Genomic DNA, 18,845 nt, shown 5'->3' on the forward strand with positions numbered 1-18,845 from the left:
GTGTGTACCTGACAGCCCTACCGACCCGACAGGCTGGTCGCTCCCTGCATCAAACGCACACACACGGCGGGAGACTCCCTCCATCACACACGTCTCCGTCTTCCTCCACTTGCCGAACTAAAGATGCCTCTCCAGTCCTCGCTGTCGGGGGGCTCCGGTGCCACCAAGGCCTTGAACACGCAGTCGGACGGGAAGTCGTTTGAGGAGCTGAGGCAGGAGTGTCTGAGGAACGGGGTCCTGTTTGAGGATCCGGACTTCCCCGCCAGCGACTCCTCGTTCTACTTCAGCCAGAGGGTTCCTGTCAATGTTGAATGGAAGAGGCCGAAGGTACGAGGACACACATCACATTTTAAGATTTGAGGTTTTAGGGGGCTTGGCTGATGCTCTAGTCGAAGCAGCATCCACAGATCTGAGGGAAATTTGTTAGATTTTGTAAAATTGTGTCTTTTAAAATCTTGAATGAAGTTGTTTTTAGTCATAATATTGGTCATATTTACTATTCTAATAGGCTTTGAAAGGTCCTAAATTTAAGTGACTAAACTGGTTCAGTAAAAACTGTATGTGGCAGTTGACTAAATGAGTCTTGGCAGTGTTGCAAATAATCTGCAATAACTGAATAAATGAGGTTAAATGAGTTTATTTGAAGTTATTGATTTTAATACAAAAAAAGCAATTAAGTATTTATCCAGCCGTTGCTGCAAAACCAGTTCTGCAAGACAACAGTGTAAATAGAGCCAAGTGCAGGAGCAGTTTGCTCACTCTGAGCTCGGTACGCAGACTTTATCCCCACACGCCTCAACGTTATCTGCAGAAAAACAAAACAACCTGCAGCTGCTCAGAAGTCGAGCCCAGACGTTTGATTTGGTGATCGGCTTGAGATTAAAACATACGTGGAAGCTTACTTAGTTTTCTTCATGAATGTGATGTTTGTGTTGTGTTTGTGTTTGTGTTTGTGATGTGTTTGTCTCTTATGACATCTGTGAAGGTTTTTTTGGCTCATTTTCAGCACATCTACCTGTTAACACACTGACCTGGCCTGAGTACACTGTGGAAACTCACTCATCATGTTCGTTACAATGACCACACATTTCTCTGTTGGGCGTTCCTTCAGAGTAAAAATGCTTCAGCTGCCTTCAGCTGGTGTGTTTTTTTTGTTGTGTTTCAGTGACTGGGATTTCAGGCTGATTAAGATGCCTGGAATGTGAACACACCTTTGAAAGGCACCTGTGTCACCTCTCAACTGTCATTTGCATGTGTGTGTGTGTGTGTGTGTGTGTGTGTGTGTGTGTTTTATCTTAAATAAACTGACCTGTTCTGTTCCTGTTTCTCTGCAGGAGATCTGCGAAAACCCAAAGTTCATCCTTGGAAACGCAGACCGGACAGACATCTGCCAAGGACAGCTCGGTTAGTTCTCCACAAGTCGCTTTGTGTTTTTTCATCAGCATGTATTTCACCCACTTACCCATGATGCACTCGTTTATCACCGCAGGGGACTGCTGGCTCTTAGCGGCCATCGCATCCTTGACCCTCAAAAAAGACGCCCTGGCCCGAGTCGTCCCCCACGACCAGGACTTCGACCACAGATACGCCGGCATCTTTCACTTCCAGGTACACGCCGGCTGATGGGCTGCAGAGTCTCATGTTCGGCTGGTGCTTTTTAGACATTTCAGTCTGTCAGAAAATAGGAAATAAAATTCAATCATAAAACAAAAAAACAAAAAAGATCACACAGACTAATGCAGGACTAACTATGTAGTGCCAATGAGAGGAAGCAGCTGAAGTTGTCGTGGTAACACGGGAGGTGGTGTGTTTTGTGACACACTCTTTCTTGCTCTCTCAGTTTTGGCAGCACAACAAATGGCTGGACGTGGTGGTGGACGACAAGCTGCCGTCAGTGAGAAACAAACTCATCCTGCTTCACTCCGCCTCCAACAACGAGTTCTGGAGCGCGCTGCTGGAGAAAGCCTACGCCAAGTAAAAACTTCATTTTATACCTCCTGAGTGACACGTGATAAATATACGTTACATCCACTTTGTGTTTCTCAAAAATCACAGTTTACTTAAGTTTTTCTGCTCAGATGTGACTAAAGATGTTAAGTTATTTACACGTTATTTAAAAAACCCACAATGATCAATGTTTGGGCAGAAGGAACGGATGATTTTGTGCTTTTCATCTATAGCGAGGATCAATGAAATGACCTAAAAATGAATGGGAATTATCTTCTGAGGAGTATGAATGTTTGAAAATTAAAATGTCATGGCAATGCGCTCTGTTAGAAGACGTTGTCCTGAGGGTGGACCTTAAGGGAAAGTCATAAAAGTGTGCAAATTGGAAATATCTAGAATAATTTAAATGATTGTTTATGGTCTCCATGAATGTCCATGGACTTTGGGAATACTTCGACTTGCTGTTTTGCGTCAAATGCCTCAACAACTATCATAAACTATAATATATGACATTCCCATTAACCTGGACTGTTCTTTGTTTATGGGGTTAATCAGCAAATGTTAGAATGCTACACTAAAATAAGATGCAAACATTATAAACATTATACCTACTAAACATCAGCATATAAGCACTATCACTGTATGCATTTTAGCATGCTGACTTTAGCACTTCGCTCAAAACATCGCTGCAGTAAAGTGCGGACTCACTGAGCTGCTAGCATCGCTGCTATCATCGCTGTAGACTGATGTTTTTGCCCGTCAATGGTAGTTCGAGAAAAGGCCAAAAAGAACATAAACATCCACAGCAACAATATCATTTAAAGCTTTTAAAATGTGACTGCAATGCAAAAGTGTTGTTGTATAAATCAGTGAAACTCTATGACCTAGAATCCAGAAATGACCTAAAATCCTAGAAACATCCTCAAATCTGAGAAAATCCTCATAATGTCATTAAATTAAAGAAATGACTTAAAATCCAAAAAATGTCCTAAAATTTCAGAAGTGTCCTAAAATCCAAAAAATGTAATAACATCCTGGAAATATCTTAAAATCCTAAAAATGTCCTAAAATTTCAGAAATGCCCCAAAACCCAAAATATTTTCCAAAATCCTAGAAACATCTTAAAAACCTAAAATGTCCTAAAATCCTAGAAACATCTTAAAATCCACAAAATGTCCTGAAATCAGAGAAACGTACTTAAATCCTAGAATTGACCCAAAATCCTAAATATGTAGTAAAATCCTAGAAACATCCTAAAAATACCAAAAAAAATCTTAAAATCCTGGAAACGTGTGGGGCCCCTGTGACTGGCCCCTGGCCTCCTGTCATGGTCCAAAAGTGACCCTCAATCAAAGCATGTTGAGTATCTTTGTTTTAACTGTTTATCACTTTGAATCCACGTTAATTAACGCGATGTGTTCACGTTTGCGTCAGAATTCACGGCAGCTACGAGTCCCTGAAGGGCGGCAGCACCATGGAGGCCATGGAGGACTTCACTGGTGGCGTCGGGGAAATGTACGACACCAAGCAAGCTCCGAGCAACCTGTTCTCCATCATGAAGAAGGGCCTGGACCGAGGCTCCATGATGGGATGCTCCATCGATGTAAAGATGATCATTATTTTTAATTACTGTTCCTCCAGCCCCTCATGAAAGACGCTTACTTACAGCCAGGTTTGTGTTTTTGGTTTTCTTCAGATCACCAGCTCTGCAGAGTCGGAGGCCAAGACGTCCTCCGGTCTGGTGAAGGGACACGCGTACTCCATCACAGGCCTGGAGGAGGTAAGGCTCACCTGGGACACACCTGGTTTCAGGTGTTTCTGACTGGAATCAGGATCAGCGCTGCAGACCTGTTAATAATGAGGAGAGACAATAATAGAAAACACATGAAAAACTGATTTTTTATGTGTAGTAATATTCATTTATTTAGTTATTTAGTCAGTTATTGGTTAGTTAGTTAATTTCTTTTTATTTTTGCTTCTGGCTCTGCTGCTGTAACGTTTGAATTTCTCTGTGTGGCATTAAAAAGTCTTATCTTATTTTATTAAGTAAATTTTCATTCTTGTTTGCATTAGGAACGCAAACAAAAAGGCAATTATAACTGTGATCTCATTTTTAAAGTCGCTGCTGTCGAGATAAAGGATAAATGATCAAATTAATTACTTAATGATTTTAAGATTTTAGAATAGAAATCACCATAAAAAAAGCAAAAGTGCAGACAAGGGGTGCAAGGATAAAGAGATTATTTAAAATGATATAAATCACACAAAAAAATTCAGATATTTTTTATGTGTAATAATATATTTCTTAAATTTACAAAACAAAATGCTACATGTCGTGTGTGTATTTAAGTTATCCTTTGTAACCATCAATCATGAACATACAGTATCTGTGTAAGTGAAAGATGTATATAGATTTTCTATGATTTTACTTTTATTTAATCTGATTTGTATTTTGTTCCAATTTTTTGGCACTAAAAATAACATTTTTTGGTATTTTTCTCTGCTTGTGTGTAATGTGTGACTTTCCCGTTATGGGATTCATAAGGTCATATCTAATTTTATTAAGTTAATACCAATTCTTGTTTGCATGAGAAAAGCACACAAAAGTGCACTTGTAATTGTGATTTCTGTTTCTGTTTTGCAACTTAAAAAAAAATATAAATTTGTTAAAGGATATAGGAATAACACAAAAGACGAGATCATGCCAAAGATATGTCCCTGATTTGTCTTTTTTTGTCTGATATGTTAGCAAAAAATAACAATTAGTCTGTTATTTTAACAGTTAGGTAAGCGTACTCAAACTCTCGCACTAATAGTTAACAAATTCACTTTTTGTCTTATAATCAGATTACTGTCCGAGGCCGGAAGGTTCAGCTGATCCGGATCAGAAACCCCTGGGGTCAGGTCGAGTGGAACGGCCCCTGGAGTGACAAGTAAGCATGAATCATGATACCACTTTATCTTTACTTTCTGTATCAATAATACATGTAAAAAAAAGTGTGCTCATGGATGGATTAGACACGAGGCTCCTGGGAACAGACATCTAAAAATGTTTTGTGTTGTTTTGAGTCTCGCTGTAGTTGTTTGGTGTATCTTTGTGGTTGTTTTTATTCTCCCTGTAGTCTGTAATTTTGCATGTTTTGTTTTGCATCCCTGAAATAATTTCCTCTTTGCAGAGGTTTTCTCTTCGCTATATCCATTAACCCTTTCCCCACCAGGGCTGGGGCTAGAAACTACAGGACGCATCGCTCCATGTCTCATCCAGTAGTTTTGTATCTCTTTGTTGCATCCCAGCAGTTATTTTAAATCTCTTTGTAAAGCTTTTGTGTCCAGCTTCTGTCGTTTTGCATCTCTGTGGCTGTTTGAGTATATCTCTATTTCTCTATTTCTTTCATTCAATTATTCCATTCAATCAGACAAAAAAAGCATCAATATAATTAAAAGGAAATGATGCCCTCTTCCTGTTTTCACCTTGAAGTGTTGTGTATTTTGTGTCTTCCTGTCGTTGTTTGACTTTCTCATTAGAAATGTGAAACAGAGGCTGAGGTCTGGGCCTGAGCCCAGTAGGTCTGTTTAATAATCCATCCATGGGTAAACCCGCTGATTACTGCTTCTCTCTGATTCCTGCACGATGATGTTGTAACGGATTATTTTGTCTTGTGCCTGTTTCAGATCCAGAAACTGGGATTCTGTTGATGCAGCCCAGAAAAATCGGATTTTGCAGAAATCCGACGACGGTGAATTCTGGTGAGACCCTGTGATGAATTAGGTCCACATTAAAGATTAATGAAATCTTTGTAGCTGTATAAATCTTTTGTCTTAGTGTGAGAACTGCACATTAATATGTTTTTAGTATACAGGGATGTAGTGGACAGAATAATTGCTGTGAAAACTGGTCGCTGATATTATGAAATCATGGTGTCTTTTGAACATTGTACGACTTCATCAGTAACCTCTCAAACTGCCGATCAATCACTGGTTCCTGCTTAATGTTGCTCGAATCCATTTAACCTAGTTTTCTATTGGAGATCCCAATGAAATGTTGAAATGTTTATAAAACCTAAGATTTGTTGTAAAACTCAATAGTTTTAGAGGGTAAAACAATCAGAACTTATTTAAAAACTAAATGATTTTTTACTGTTTTTCAGAACCAACAATTTTATTTTTTTTGGAGTACCAAAGTCATAACAACAGCTATGTATACACATAAAATATCATTTTTAACAAGTTTGTTCAGTCACAAAATATTCTATTGGAACTAAAAAACTTCTTCAAAAGAAACCTTTGGTTTTAAACACATAGCTATTGTTTGGTTTTATAAAAGTGTAAAGCAGTTGGTTTGTACTAGAAATTTTTAAAAAATTGTCATTTCACCAGCATTTTGGTTGAAAGTTTGGAATCAAGAATTTTAAATTAGTTTTAATGGTTTTTAACATCGTTTAGCCAAACACAGGAGCCAGTGATTGGTCCTACAGGGGTTAAAGTCTGACGTGATGTGTTTTGAGCTCAAATGTGAAAAAGCTGAGTGCTGAATTTGGAGATGACAGCGATTGTTTTTGTGACTCCAGGATGGAGTTTGAGGACTTCAAGCAGAACTACGACAAGGTGGAGATCTGCAACATGACCCCCGACGCCCTGACCGACAACTCAAAGCGCCACTGGGAGGTTCAGCTGTTTGAGGGCAACTGGATCCGCGGCTCCACCGCTGGAGGCTGCAGGAACTTCATCGGTGAGACCACATCTGACATAAACGGAGGATTTTTTTAAGCCTCAATGGTGTTGAGGCATAAAAAGCAGAATAGATTCTGGTGGTCACAGGTGAAGATCCCTGTGACCTTGTCTGTCTCATTCATGTGAACGCAATATCTCAAGACAGCTTATTGTTTTTCAACTTTGGCACAAATGTTCACTTGGACTTAAGGATGAACTTAGTAGATTTTGTTGGTCATCAATTTGTCTTCAATCCGCAGACACATTTTGGACCAACCCACAGTTCCTGCTGCAGCTGGAGGACGCCGATGACGAGGACGACGTGTGCAGCGTGGTGATCGCGCTGATGCAGAAGAACAGACGGAGGCTGAGGAAGGAAGGCATGGACCTTGAGACCATCGGCTTTGCGGTGTACGAGGTGAGAAAGAAACTGAACGCGTTTGAGCCTCAGCTTTAAATGTTTTTCTTTTCATGTCGACAGTCTAACCTTCAAACAGCCATGCCTTTTCAAATTTTTACTAAAATTTTAACCCTTTCAAACCTGGATCTCAAGTATTTAAACCTCCAAACCCGAGGAAATCAGTTTGATTTCTTTTAAAAACATGCAATGAGGACCTTTGCAAGAAATGTCCTGAAATGTGGAGAAAAAAAAGGTCAAAGGTGACAAGTAAATAACCAAAACATTAGCTGGGGGTTATATTAGATATTCATGAATAAAAAATGGGGGAAAATGTCCATAATACTATAATACTTATGAAAACATATTTAAAATTATGACAAAATATGACATGGTTAATAAACAATGGGACAGTATGGGGGTAACAATTTGTGAAGACGCTGATGATGTATCATTGTCTTTTATGTTTGTTTTGTTGTTAAAAATATTTTAAAAAATATTACTTATTAAAAATATGCAACTGAAAAAATATTTACCTCTTTCTTAAGGACATTTTTGTCTATTTTTGTTTTTTAATTTTCATTTTCTACTTTTTTTGTTTGTTTGTTTATTTATTATTGCTTATTTTGCAGGTATTTTCTTGTAACTTTTTACTTCTTATTAGTTTTTGGAGCATTTCTTGTTAAGTTACTCATTGCCCTCTTCCCATATTTTCTTTAAAAAATCAGCCATCTAGCTCAGGTTTCAAAGGGTTACAAGCCAACTTAATCTCATGTTTCTGTTTGTTCAGGCTCCAGACGGAAAGGACCACCAAGGGAAAGATTTTTTCCGGTACCACGGGTCCAAAGCTCGTAGCAGGACCTACATCAACATGCGGGAGATTTCGGAGCGCTTCACACTGCCTCCTGGGAAATACCTGCTGGTCCCCACCACTTTCCAGCCCCACCACGAGGCCGACTTCCTCGTCAGGATCTTCTCTGAGAAGAAGGCCGCAGCTCTGTGAGTGTTCAGCTCTGGGTTTTAAGCAGTGGTATAAAATACTATTTTATAGGCCTACTTCTACTCCACGTTATCTCACAGGCAAATATTATTCTTTTCATTGCACTACATTAATATAACAGTTTTAGTTACTGTTCAAATTCAGATTTTTAATAAAAAAGAAAATGACTCAGCAGTATATAAAGTAATTAAAATGAGCTCCATCTTCACAAGCTGCAACATTAAATTAAGAAATGCTCCGAGCGCTTCTTCTCCTGGTTTGGGCTGAGTTTGGACATGGACAAAATTTAGACTAAAAAGATATTTCAAACTCAAAGAAAATTAAAAAATAATCAACCCCAAGAGTTAAAAAAAAGAAAGAAAGGGAAACAAGACCATAAATTAATTGTAGCAAATTTGAATAAATTCCCTCTAGGTTTTTTTGATACTGCATTAGCAAAAAAGTGACAGAACAGTGACATGGTCACTGTGACTTTGACATTTGACCACCAAATTCTCATCAGTTCAGTGTTGAGTCCAAGTGGACAGTTGTGCCAAATTTGAAGAATTTCGGTCATGACGTACTTGAGATATCTCACAGTGACCTTTGACCCTCTACCATCAAACTCTAATCAGTTTATTGTTACGTCTAAAAGGACGTTTGTGCCACAAGACTGAGACAGATGAGGTCACAGTGACCTTGACCTTTGACTTTTGGCCACCAAATTATAATTAGTTCAGGAGGTCCAAGTGAACGTTTGTGCAGAATTTGAAGAAATATCCCCGAAGCATTCATGAGATATGCCGTTCAGAGAATGGGACAGTCAAGTGACCTTTGACCTTCAACCATCAATTTCTACTCAGTTCATTACTGCTTCCATGTGGATGTTTGTGCCAAATTTGAGGAAATTCCTTTAAGTTGTTTTTGAGAGACTGTGTTCATGAGAAAGAGACGGATGAAAGGACAACCTGAAAACATAATTTCAGCAACGTTGCTGGTACGGAGGCATAAAAATTAAAAACAAAACACTTAAAAAACATGAAAAAGTCTCCACAAAGTATCACTTACTTCTTTTTGAATTTTGATGGTGTGTTTGTGCTCCACAGGGAGATGGGAAGCGATGTTGATGCTGACTTGCCAGATGTAAGTAGATCACCCGGGAACTGATAATCAATCACCGTCGTGTGCGCTTGTACTGATGTTGTGTTGTTCCCACCAGCCGCCCCCGCCCTCCGCTCCCGAGGACGAGACGGACGAGGAGAAAGGCCTGAGGAGGCTGTTTGAGCAGCTGGCTGGTGATGTAAGAAAACAGTGTTACACAGTTTTCTTTTCTAATATGTTGCTTTATATGGTGTCAAGTGTTTGTCTTGCTTGAGGTAGACTTATGTGCCTCCCAGATGCAAAAAAATGCAGCTTTAATATTTTAAAATGATGGGATTTGAACAATGTGAATTTAAGAAGAAACACTGTTAAAATGACAGTATGTTTCATCTATTGCATTCAAACTAGAGTTTATAATTAAGGACTCAGATTTGTAGATGAGCACGTACACACGATTTTTCAGTTTTTTTTCCCCGGTGTGTTTTTTCAGGACCAGGCTATCGATGTCAGAGAGCTCAAGCAGATGCTGGACGGCGTTCTCAGCAGACGTATGTGAACGAGGACATTCGAGTATTTTGTTCACTTTAATTTTTTCCCACTTTCAGATTTGATTTTAGGTTTTCAAAATAAACAGGCATTGTTTTATTTTATGAAACAAAATGGGTCAAACAAAACAAAAACACTAGGAGCCACTCTAACATATGATCACATGCAGGGACACTCGACTTACTTCGCTTGGGGGCCATTTTTACAAAATGACAAGAGGCCAGGGGCCACTCACAGCGGCCCTATACATGTTACTTGGATTTAAGGACATTTCTAGTAATTCAGGATGTTTAAAGGATTTTAGGACAATTCTAGGATTTTAGGACATTTGTTAGGATGTTATGGCATTTTTAGTAATTTAGGATGTTTAAGGGATTTTAGGGCGTTTCCAGGATTTCAAACATTTTAATTTTAGGGCGTTTCTCAGATTTTAGGACTTTTGGGGACATAAATACATTTCTAGGATTTTAAGACATTCGGGTGTTAGCTAGACCCTCTTGTGGGGGATCCTCCACTGGCCCTTTTCTTGATAAACAAGCTCTACTTGATGCTGTTTTATGCACTCTGACATCTTATGTATACTAAAGTGTGAATCAGTTCATTTTTATAATGAATTAAAAAATGGTTGAGGGGCCACCCGGCATCCTACTGGGGGCCAGATTTGGCCCACGGGCCGTTAATTGACTATCCCTGGTCTAATATGTTACTGCATCAAAATTATGTTTGCATCAACTATCTAATGTTAAAATACTGCATTTTTATCAAACCTGGGCAAAAAGTTATTGGACTTTATTTCTGTTTTAATTACTTCAGTGACGCAAATTAAGAAACAACATAAAACTGACTAAATATCTTGAGTTGTGATGTAATATTACTGAATTATTTGTTGATTTTTTTTATCTGTTTTCTCTGTTATTTGTCTTCAGGAAAAGAGATCAAGTTCGACGGCCTGAGTCTGAGCACCTGCCACAGTATCATCAACCTGATGGATGTATCCTTGCACATATATATATGTAGTATTAGGAAACATACATCCCATAAAATACAAAAAACAACATAGCTTACATTAGACATGGAGGAGAAAGGAGCTGTGTGATTCTAAAATAATGGATAATTACCAGGATGCCTTCCTGAAGTTTTTCCTTGACAGTTCACCAGGTGGACCAAACAGGAAAACTGGAGTTCCAGGAGTTTAAGGTCTTCTGGGAAAAGATGAAGAAGTGGATTGTAAGTTTTGATTTATGTATTTAAAACTCTCAAACAGAGGTGTACGAAGAAATGTGTGTACTTCAGTAAAAGTAACAGCACCTGTTAAAAATACTCTGTTACAAGTTAAAGTCCTAAAATGTTGACTTAAAGGGACATTTACTCTTACCCGTAGTGCTGTTCATCAGTCTAGACTGCTTTTGTGTGAGTTGTTCAGAGCTGCAGATATCGGCCGTAGAGATGTCTGCCTTCTCGGCACTCGGCTTGTGGTGCTCAAAGCACCAAAAAAATTTGTTTGAGAATCTCAAAAGCAATGTCTCTGTCCAGAAATCATGACCCTGTTACTCAAGATCAGGGCTGTCCAAACGCTCTTCAATGGATTAGATAACGTGAAAATACCTGCGGGTCACATTTTAAGGGTTAATTAACAAAATCAAAAACAAGATAAACACAACAGTTTCATCTGTCATAGAAAAAGTATTAAACTTTCCACCGCAGCTGACGTATACAAAGAAGTACAATATTTCCCTTCAAAGTGTAGTGACGTTGAGGTATAAGTACATTAAAAAGACCTCAGAATTGTAACCTACCTTCATATGCTGCTGTAAATCCCTGTGGGTGGAGGGAGTTTTGTGGTTTTTGGTGCTTCAGGTTGTTTACGGTGAACTTCTGTTGTTGCAGATGCTCTTTTTGTCCTTCGACACTGACCGCTCAGGGAAGATGTCGTCCTACGAGCTTCGCATCGCTCTGAAAGCTGCAGGTGAGAGTCAAATGTTAACAAACTTTATCTCTCTAAACGATTTTTTTCACTTCGTAATTTTTCATTTCATTTTAACTCTTGGCAGACGTTTCTTACTGGAATATTTTGGAGATGTGATAAACCAACATTCATTTAGATTTCAAATAACCTTATTTTCAAATTGACAAAAAAATAATGTAACTCGAGGTATAAGATTGAAAAAGCAGCTAGCAGCAGTTAGCAGCTAACTTACAGAAGAAAATTCGCAGACAACTTTTAACCCTTTGGTATTAATTATAATAAATAAAAGCTGTAGTTATTTTAAGTAGTAGCAGATGTATTGTTACTTCAGTAAAAGTATTTAGAAACAGATAAAATGTAATTTAAGTATGAAAATAATAATAATAATAATAATAATAATAATAATAAACGCTCATAATTCTTTTTTAAAAATTTGATGACATTAGATAACTTGAAGAAAAGTGGCCGACAACTATCAAACCTTTGATATTAATTATATTAAATAAAAGTGGTAGTTATTTTAAGTAGTTGAGCAGTAGTTGAGGTATTACTTCAATAAAAGTAAGTATAATCAGGAAAATGTGTTTCTAGTATGAAAAGTTGAAGTACCCACTAAAAAATAAAAACTAATGAATTAATAAATTATCAATAATAACCTTTTCAAAACACATGATGACTTTGATGTGTTACAAAATAATTGCCGATGAATTTTCTGTGATATGGCTAATTGATTTTTTGACTGATCATTTCAGCTGTACTTGTATAAACAGTTGGGCAGTTTAATTTTTAACAAAAAATCATTTTATAAACTGCTATAATCTTCAGGAAAAAAAATCTTAATTTGTAAAGAAGTTAGTAAATTAAGCTATCAAATAAATGTAGTAAAGGAAAAAGTACAATCGTTTCCTCTGAAATGTGAGTAAAAGTATAAAGTGCTCAAGTATCGTATAAGTACTTTAAATTTGTGCTTAATTACAGTACTTGAGTAAAAGTAGTTGAATTCTACTGCTGGTAATAATAGATATTTTCTTAGTAATAGAAAAAGCAGAAAAATCAGCAGCAATAGCACTTCCTCCAATAAAAATAATGCTCTTCAGTTTTTGGGGATTATTAGGTGTTTAGATTTAAATCGTGTGTATTTGTCCCCGTGAAGGCATGCAGCTGAACAACAGGCTCCTGCAGCTGGTCGGCTTGAGGTTTGCAGACAACAACTACGACATCGACTTCGACGATTACCTCACCTGCATCGTCCGTCTGGAGAACATGTTCAGTACGTTCATTTAAAGACATTAACGTCTTTAAATGGTAGTGGTGAAGATTCATTGGTGATAAAATGAACTTTAAGAGGACGACTTGCCACTTTGAGCTGAATCACTTTCTTTCTCTTAACCAGGAGTTTTCCAGACTCTGGATAAATCCAGGAGGGGACGCGTGAACATGAACCTGTTGCAGGTACGGACAACATTATATCTCTGAAAATATTAATGTTTGTTTTACCACCACGGGTGGGGTTTATTTTGTGTCTTTCTGATCACAACTCTTCATTTTGATTCTTTTCTCTCTTAACCCTTAATGCCCGCTTTAATATCACACACACTCATATCGCTCTGCGCTTTTCAAAATAAAGCTTTAAAAAATATTATAATTAATTAATATGATTTTCCACTTTCTCTTTTCCACTTTATTTTTTTAACCATCAGTCCTAATCATAAATATCAAATATTCTTTAATTTTCAGAATTTTAACCCTTTAAATGTCAGGTTTTTGTCATGATGCCACTATGTTAAAAAAAAAAAGAAAAACACACAAAAAAAGAATTATTTTTAATGTACTACATGCAAAGTTTTTTTTTTCATATTTAAAAAAATATATATATATGACACCCAGAAATAATACAAGTCATGTTTTTCTGCTTTGATGGCTGTGGGATCAAAAATGCCAGTTTGAATGGGTTTCAATGGAGTGTATTTTAGACTTATTGTAGGAGCTGAGATGGAAATTCACTGATTACACTCAAATACACAATCTGGACAAAATAAGCATAAGTATGAACACAGCCAAAATTATCAAAGAATGAATAATGAAAAGCGTTTAAAATGCATCAAACAGTCCCTGAGGGTTAAAACGTAACAGAACCTGTAAAATGATGGGCTTTCATTAAATTGTGTTTTGTTTTGCTTAAACTCTTTATTTTCACCTCACAGTTCCTGATGTTGTCCATGAACGTCTGAGGAGACGCTGAAAGCAAACAGAAGCCACCAGAAGAACAAAGCGAGTGCAGTGTGCTGTATTTTGCGGCCGTAATGATGCATTTTCCTTTTCATGTTTAAAATTCTCATCTGTTTTTTTTTTGTGTTTGTTTGTTTGTTTTGGACTAAATAATGTGAGACACTGTCTGCACTAAAGTGTTGGAACGATGGGATCAAATATTAAAATTGGCTGACTCATGCTTTTGGACAAAACTACTTCTTTCTGCTCTCTGCATGGATGCAAATAAACTTTGAATAAAATGTCTGGCTCTGATGTGGAGGAATGATAAATACTGGAACAAATATCACTTAACTGCTGGGAGTTATCAATGTCTTTTTTGACTAAATAAAGAATTTTTAATACCTACAATAACTAGAGTCAGCAGCTGAACCCAGTTAAACAGCGTGACGTTCACAGGATGAGCAGTTCAAGTTTTGGTTTTTAACCAACAAGAGATAAATGCAGCGGGATGGAAATTTCTACAAAACTTTAATAATTATTTTGTTTTATCACTTATATTTTTTTGTTTAACATACTCAGCGGCAGAAGAAGTACTAATAAGTTAAAGTACCATTACAAAGGTGCAGAAAGGATGAAAAAGTGACAGCGATTTTCTTTGCACAAATTACAAGAAATTGCTAAAAGGTGACAAAAATTGACCTGAAAGTAGGCTAAAAGAGACAGAGAAAATCATTAATAATTGCCAAAACAAAAAAAAAATTATTTATAATTATTGTAATTATCTACTCAAAAATGAGATGCAGAATTTAAATTAGATTTTTTAAATCAAGCCAATGTTCACAGTTTTCAAAGGGTTAAGAGGGCCCTTTCATCATAATTTCAGCAGTGGCGCTCCTCAATTAGGGGTTAAATGTTATGTTCTACTTCATATTAAATCTGTATACTTTTTTTAGGACAAACTAGCATATTAGAAAGACAACTAAGCACCTAATACAGATACATAACACATCCGAAATGGGTTTTATGTAACTCCAAATGTTAAACTGTACTGGTGTTAGTCAATGCACATCAAATAATTAGTAATATTAACTTTATTATTAATAGGTTATTAAATATTAACTTTTTACCTTTTAACTATTTACCTCCTTTTTTGCTTTTTAACTTACATTTCCACCTTATTACGCAAATAAGGGGGGCTGGCCTATGTGCAATAGGAGTGTTTGCTTTTCGCCTATAAAACAAAGTGGAATTATGACAAAAAACAGGCATTTAAAGAGTTATAATTTTTAAAGTTAATGAATATTTGGTATTTGAGAATACAACTGGTGTTGGTTAAAACTCGCAATGAAAGTAAACAATCCCATATATATATATATAATTCTAAAGCCTAACTTAATAAGTACGTTTTAAGTGCAACACTATAACAAAACATAAACTTCCCAAAGCATTCTCTGCGACATTAACAAATAATAAAACCATCTTGTTTGTTTTTGACATTATCAGGGGGGTGCACCGTTCCTGGAAGTACTGCAATACCAGGTCGATGCGTGGAGTGGACGGAGCAAGCCCCTATTCCATCTCCCTGCTCCAAAAATCAATTTAATATATGGTCCCCGGGTAGGGGACGTATCAGATATTAAACTGATAAGAACAGATACTACACTTGATCTTAGCCAAAAGGCCGAGAAGCGATACCGGACTGACGGCCACGTCAGGGGAGTGATTCCCCGCGGAGTCATCCTCACTGACGGGTCTGCTACACACAGAGTTACAGTTTCTGGATCATCGGTGAAAAACAGAGTAAATCACATCGATGTACGGTCAAAGAAAACGAAACAGATCGCTACAAAGTATTTTATCTGAAACAAACAAATGCAACTAACGAGGCTCATTCACGCTTCCGGTGACGTCGTTCGTTATCATCCAATAGGAATTTAAATCGGGGGAAATACATTTTTTACAGTTACAAACCAAACAACTGTTTGTTTTCCTTATTATTCTTAAAACCGAAACGGCTGACCCTGACAGGATCTTCTGTGGGTCTTATTGAGTCTGTGCGACTTTTAGGGAAGCTGGGATTTTTAAGACATCGTGTCTTTGTTTTCAGGAACAAACGGAGCTCTGACGGTCTCTAGTGGACACGAGACGAAACTGCAGTAATTTCAACACCTGCGCCTCTTCCAGCGGTGCTGCACAAATACTGCAACGTTACACAAGTGTTAAAAATATATGTTTTAATGTGATTATCAAAGTATATATTGCTTATGAAAGGAGACAAAACCTAAGCACAGTTTCGAGGTTACTTTATGTGTATGGGGTAAATGGGAAATGTACTTTTTATTTCACTACATTTATCTGACAGATAGTTAATTTGCAGGTTAAGATTTTACACACAAAATGACGATCTTCTAAATTATGGCACATTATGTACTGTAAACTAAACTGCAAAGCAGTATAAAGTAGTTTAAATTAGCCTCCCCTTTGAACAGCTGCAATATAAAAATTGCTGCTCACACTTACGCTAATTAGCTATACTAACAACCCCAAAAAATACTATTTTAAACGATATAAACTTTTAAGTGAATTATAAACCCACATGCTCTCAAATTTAATTGCATGATGCGTCCAAGCTGTGTCCAGAATTCAAACTTAAAGAGAAAACAAAGATTTAATTGCAAAGTAGGTTTGTATTTTATTTTTTATATCACAGTCTGGGATATGTCAATGATTTTCAGTAACATTGATTGTGACAGGTCACCTAGTGAAAATAGCATGTATTTTCTCCACATGCCAAATGTAGTAAAAATGGCATCATCAGGTGAAAAATAGTTTTAAAATAAGACAAATCCCAAGTAAAAAAAAAACCCAGACTAAACTAGACCTAAAAATAATACAATGCATATTTTTATGCTTTGGTTGCTGTGGGGTCAACAATTGCAGTTTGAATGGGTTTCAATGGCACTTTTTTGCATACCACAGTGTTAATGTATCAATTTTATTCATACAGAGTATTTCAGAAATATTTTAGAAGTTTAGCGGGAAATTCAAAGATTAATCAAATATACACAATTTACACAATGCACGCCATATGGATGACTACAGCCAAAGTGACTTTAAAAAATGAATAAATCTCCATTAAATGTGGCAAAGTGATCCCCTAAATTAATATAAATTACATTCACAGTAAATTCGCTTTTTTTTTTTGAACAACCACTTTGAAATATTTCGGGGATTATCGGTTATGTTTTCTCACTGACGGTTTCACCCCTACGAGAACAAACTTATATAATAATGCGAGCAAAGAACTGTCATTAAACACAAAATAACTAATAAAAACGCATCTTTTCTGTATATTTTGCATAAATGCGCTTTAAAAATAAAAAAAAACCGAACATTTAACACTGATTTTAGACCGTTGTGTCTTCCCGTCATGCACTGCGCCTTTTAACGGCTGTAGTTCTCTTGGATGACCGTTAAGCTAGCACAGAGCCGTTAAATAACTGTATCAACGGCTCCGTGCTCACACTAATAAAACTCATTAATATTGATTATATGATTAAGGTTAATCACCTGCGAATAAACACAACTAATAATGATACAGATACAGACCCATATTATTTAAGATATTTTGTAAAACGAAGGTCGTAGCTCCCTCTGCTGGAGAATAAACACGACAACAGCACGACGTAGTAGCTGCTAGCATTAAAACATAAATAGATATTCAAGTTTAACATGAATACAACCTTTTGTTGACGTTTTTGTCCGTATATTAATGTGAAAGTTTGCTGACAATAGTTAAAGTTTTACTATTTTTTGCTCCAACGCCACAGAAAAACCAGCAGGCAGCGGCTTCATTTACCTTTTAACTGTAGCCTAACGGAAATTTAACGGAGCCTAACGGCACAAAACACACGGTAATAACACGGTAATATTGCGTATTCAAAACAAAAGTCGATTAAAACAGTCTAATTCCTTAAATTTGGACACGTTTTGATCCTACCTGTGCGGTGAAACTTCGTCAAATACGCACCTGAACCAAAAAAAAAAAAAAAAATCACGGCGTCGACGCATCAAAACCAAAAGACGTCAAACTCCTAAAAAACAAAAAACAGAGCACCTGTCGACACGAAAGGAGTCTGACAGGACCAAAACAGATATAAAGTTGTAAACCAACTCACCTCGAGACGTACGCCAGGTGAATATGTTTAAATAAAGATTTAAAAATAGATGAACTCTCTGGGCTCGCGCTGCTCGGTCATTTTAAAGATGGGCGTGTTACGCTCACGTGCTCCGCAGCGCCTCCAGTGACTCACTCAGGTACTTCAGGTGTTATGTGACGCAACAGTTCACTCTGTTCATGTTAGTAAATATACAGGTGCATCTTAAAAAAATTACGACACTGTGAAAAAACATTTCCATGAGAAAGTGAAAATGTAATATTTTCTAGACTCATTACATAAGCTGAAACGTTTCAAACATTTTATATTTTAATTTTGATAATTATGGCATACAGTTAGAAAACAACTACCAAGAATTGAGTACAGTATATAAATTAATGTACTTTTCAGAAGTTGAACATTTCTATATTGTAAATCTTTTTTTGAAAAATATTCTATTTCTGATTTTCTAGAGCTATATAAGCCATAATCATCAAAAATAAAACAAAAAAGACTTGAAACTTTAAAAAAATTAAAATATTTCAGTTTGCATGTAATGAATGGGCCTATACAATTTATGAACGTTTAACTTTTTGAATTATGTTATTAAGAAAAATAAACTTTTTCACAATGTTCTATTTTTTATATGCAGCTGTACCAAATAACACTTTTAACATTTTAAAATTCCTTTTATATGAAAAAAAAGTTATTAAATATGGTAATCATGCACTGGCACCACAATTATGAACATACAAGTTGATTACTTATAAAAATTAAATTGTTAAACAAATTTTCCAAAATATTTAAAAGGGATATTAAAGTGTTAAGGAA

The 18,845-nt window shown here is 36.6% G+C and overlaps 1 protein-coding gene and 1 non-coding gene across 2 annotated transcripts; one reads left to right on the forward strand and one right to left on the reverse strand.

The window, feature by feature from the left end:
• On the forward strand, positions 1-14,156 carry capn9 (calpain 9). Its single transcript, XM_042485159.2, has 20 exons — positions 1-327; positions 1,335-1,404; positions 1,490-1,608; positions 1,841-1,974; positions 3,382-3,550; positions 3,644-3,727; positions 4,795-4,880; positions 5,620-5,694; positions 6,516-6,676; positions 6,918-7,075; positions 7,845-8,053; positions 9,140-9,176; positions 9,253-9,333; positions 9,625-9,682; positions 10,607-10,671; positions 10,839-10,907; positions 11,568-11,646; positions 12,800-12,916; positions 13,040-13,098; positions 13,851-14,156. The coding sequence occupies exons 1-20, from the start codon at positions 124-126 to the stop codon at positions 13,875-13,877; spliced, it is 2,061 nt and encodes a 686-aa protein (XP_042341093.2). The 5' UTR covers positions 1-123; the 3' UTR covers positions 13,878-14,156.
• Positions 14,157-15,359: 1,203 nt separating this feature from the next.
• LOC121938347 (U2 spliceosomal RNA) lies at positions 15,360-15,550 on the reverse strand. Its single transcript, XR_006105824.2, has one exon. It is a non-coding gene; the product is annotated as a U2 spliceosomal RNA (small nuclear RNA).
• Between the last annotated feature and the right edge of the window lie 3,295 nt (positions 15,551-18,845).

This window comes from Plectropomus leopardus, chromosome 3, assembly GCF_026936395.1.
Source record: "Plectropomus leopardus strain MGB_pleo_1.0 chromosome 3, ASM2693639v1, whole genome shotgun sequence".
Lineage (NCBI taxonomy): Eukaryota > Metazoa > Chordata > Actinopteri > Perciformes > Serranidae > Plectropomus > Plectropomus leopardus.

Excerpts from the sequence above, each read along its gene's own strand:
- capn9 (XM_042485159.2), top strand. The coding sequence starts at position 124 with ATGCCTCTCCAGTCCTCGCTGTCGGGGGGCTCCGGTGCCACCAAGGCC. Across the intron at positions 3,728-4,794 it reads CCATCACAGGCCTGGAGGAG|ATTACTGTCCGAGGCCGGAA; the intron begins GTAAGGCTCACC and ends TCTTATAATCAG. Across the intron at positions 4,881-5,619 it reads AACGGCCCCTGGAGTGACAA|ATCCAGAAACTGGGATTCTG; the intron begins GTAAGCATGAAT and ends TGCCTGTTTCAG.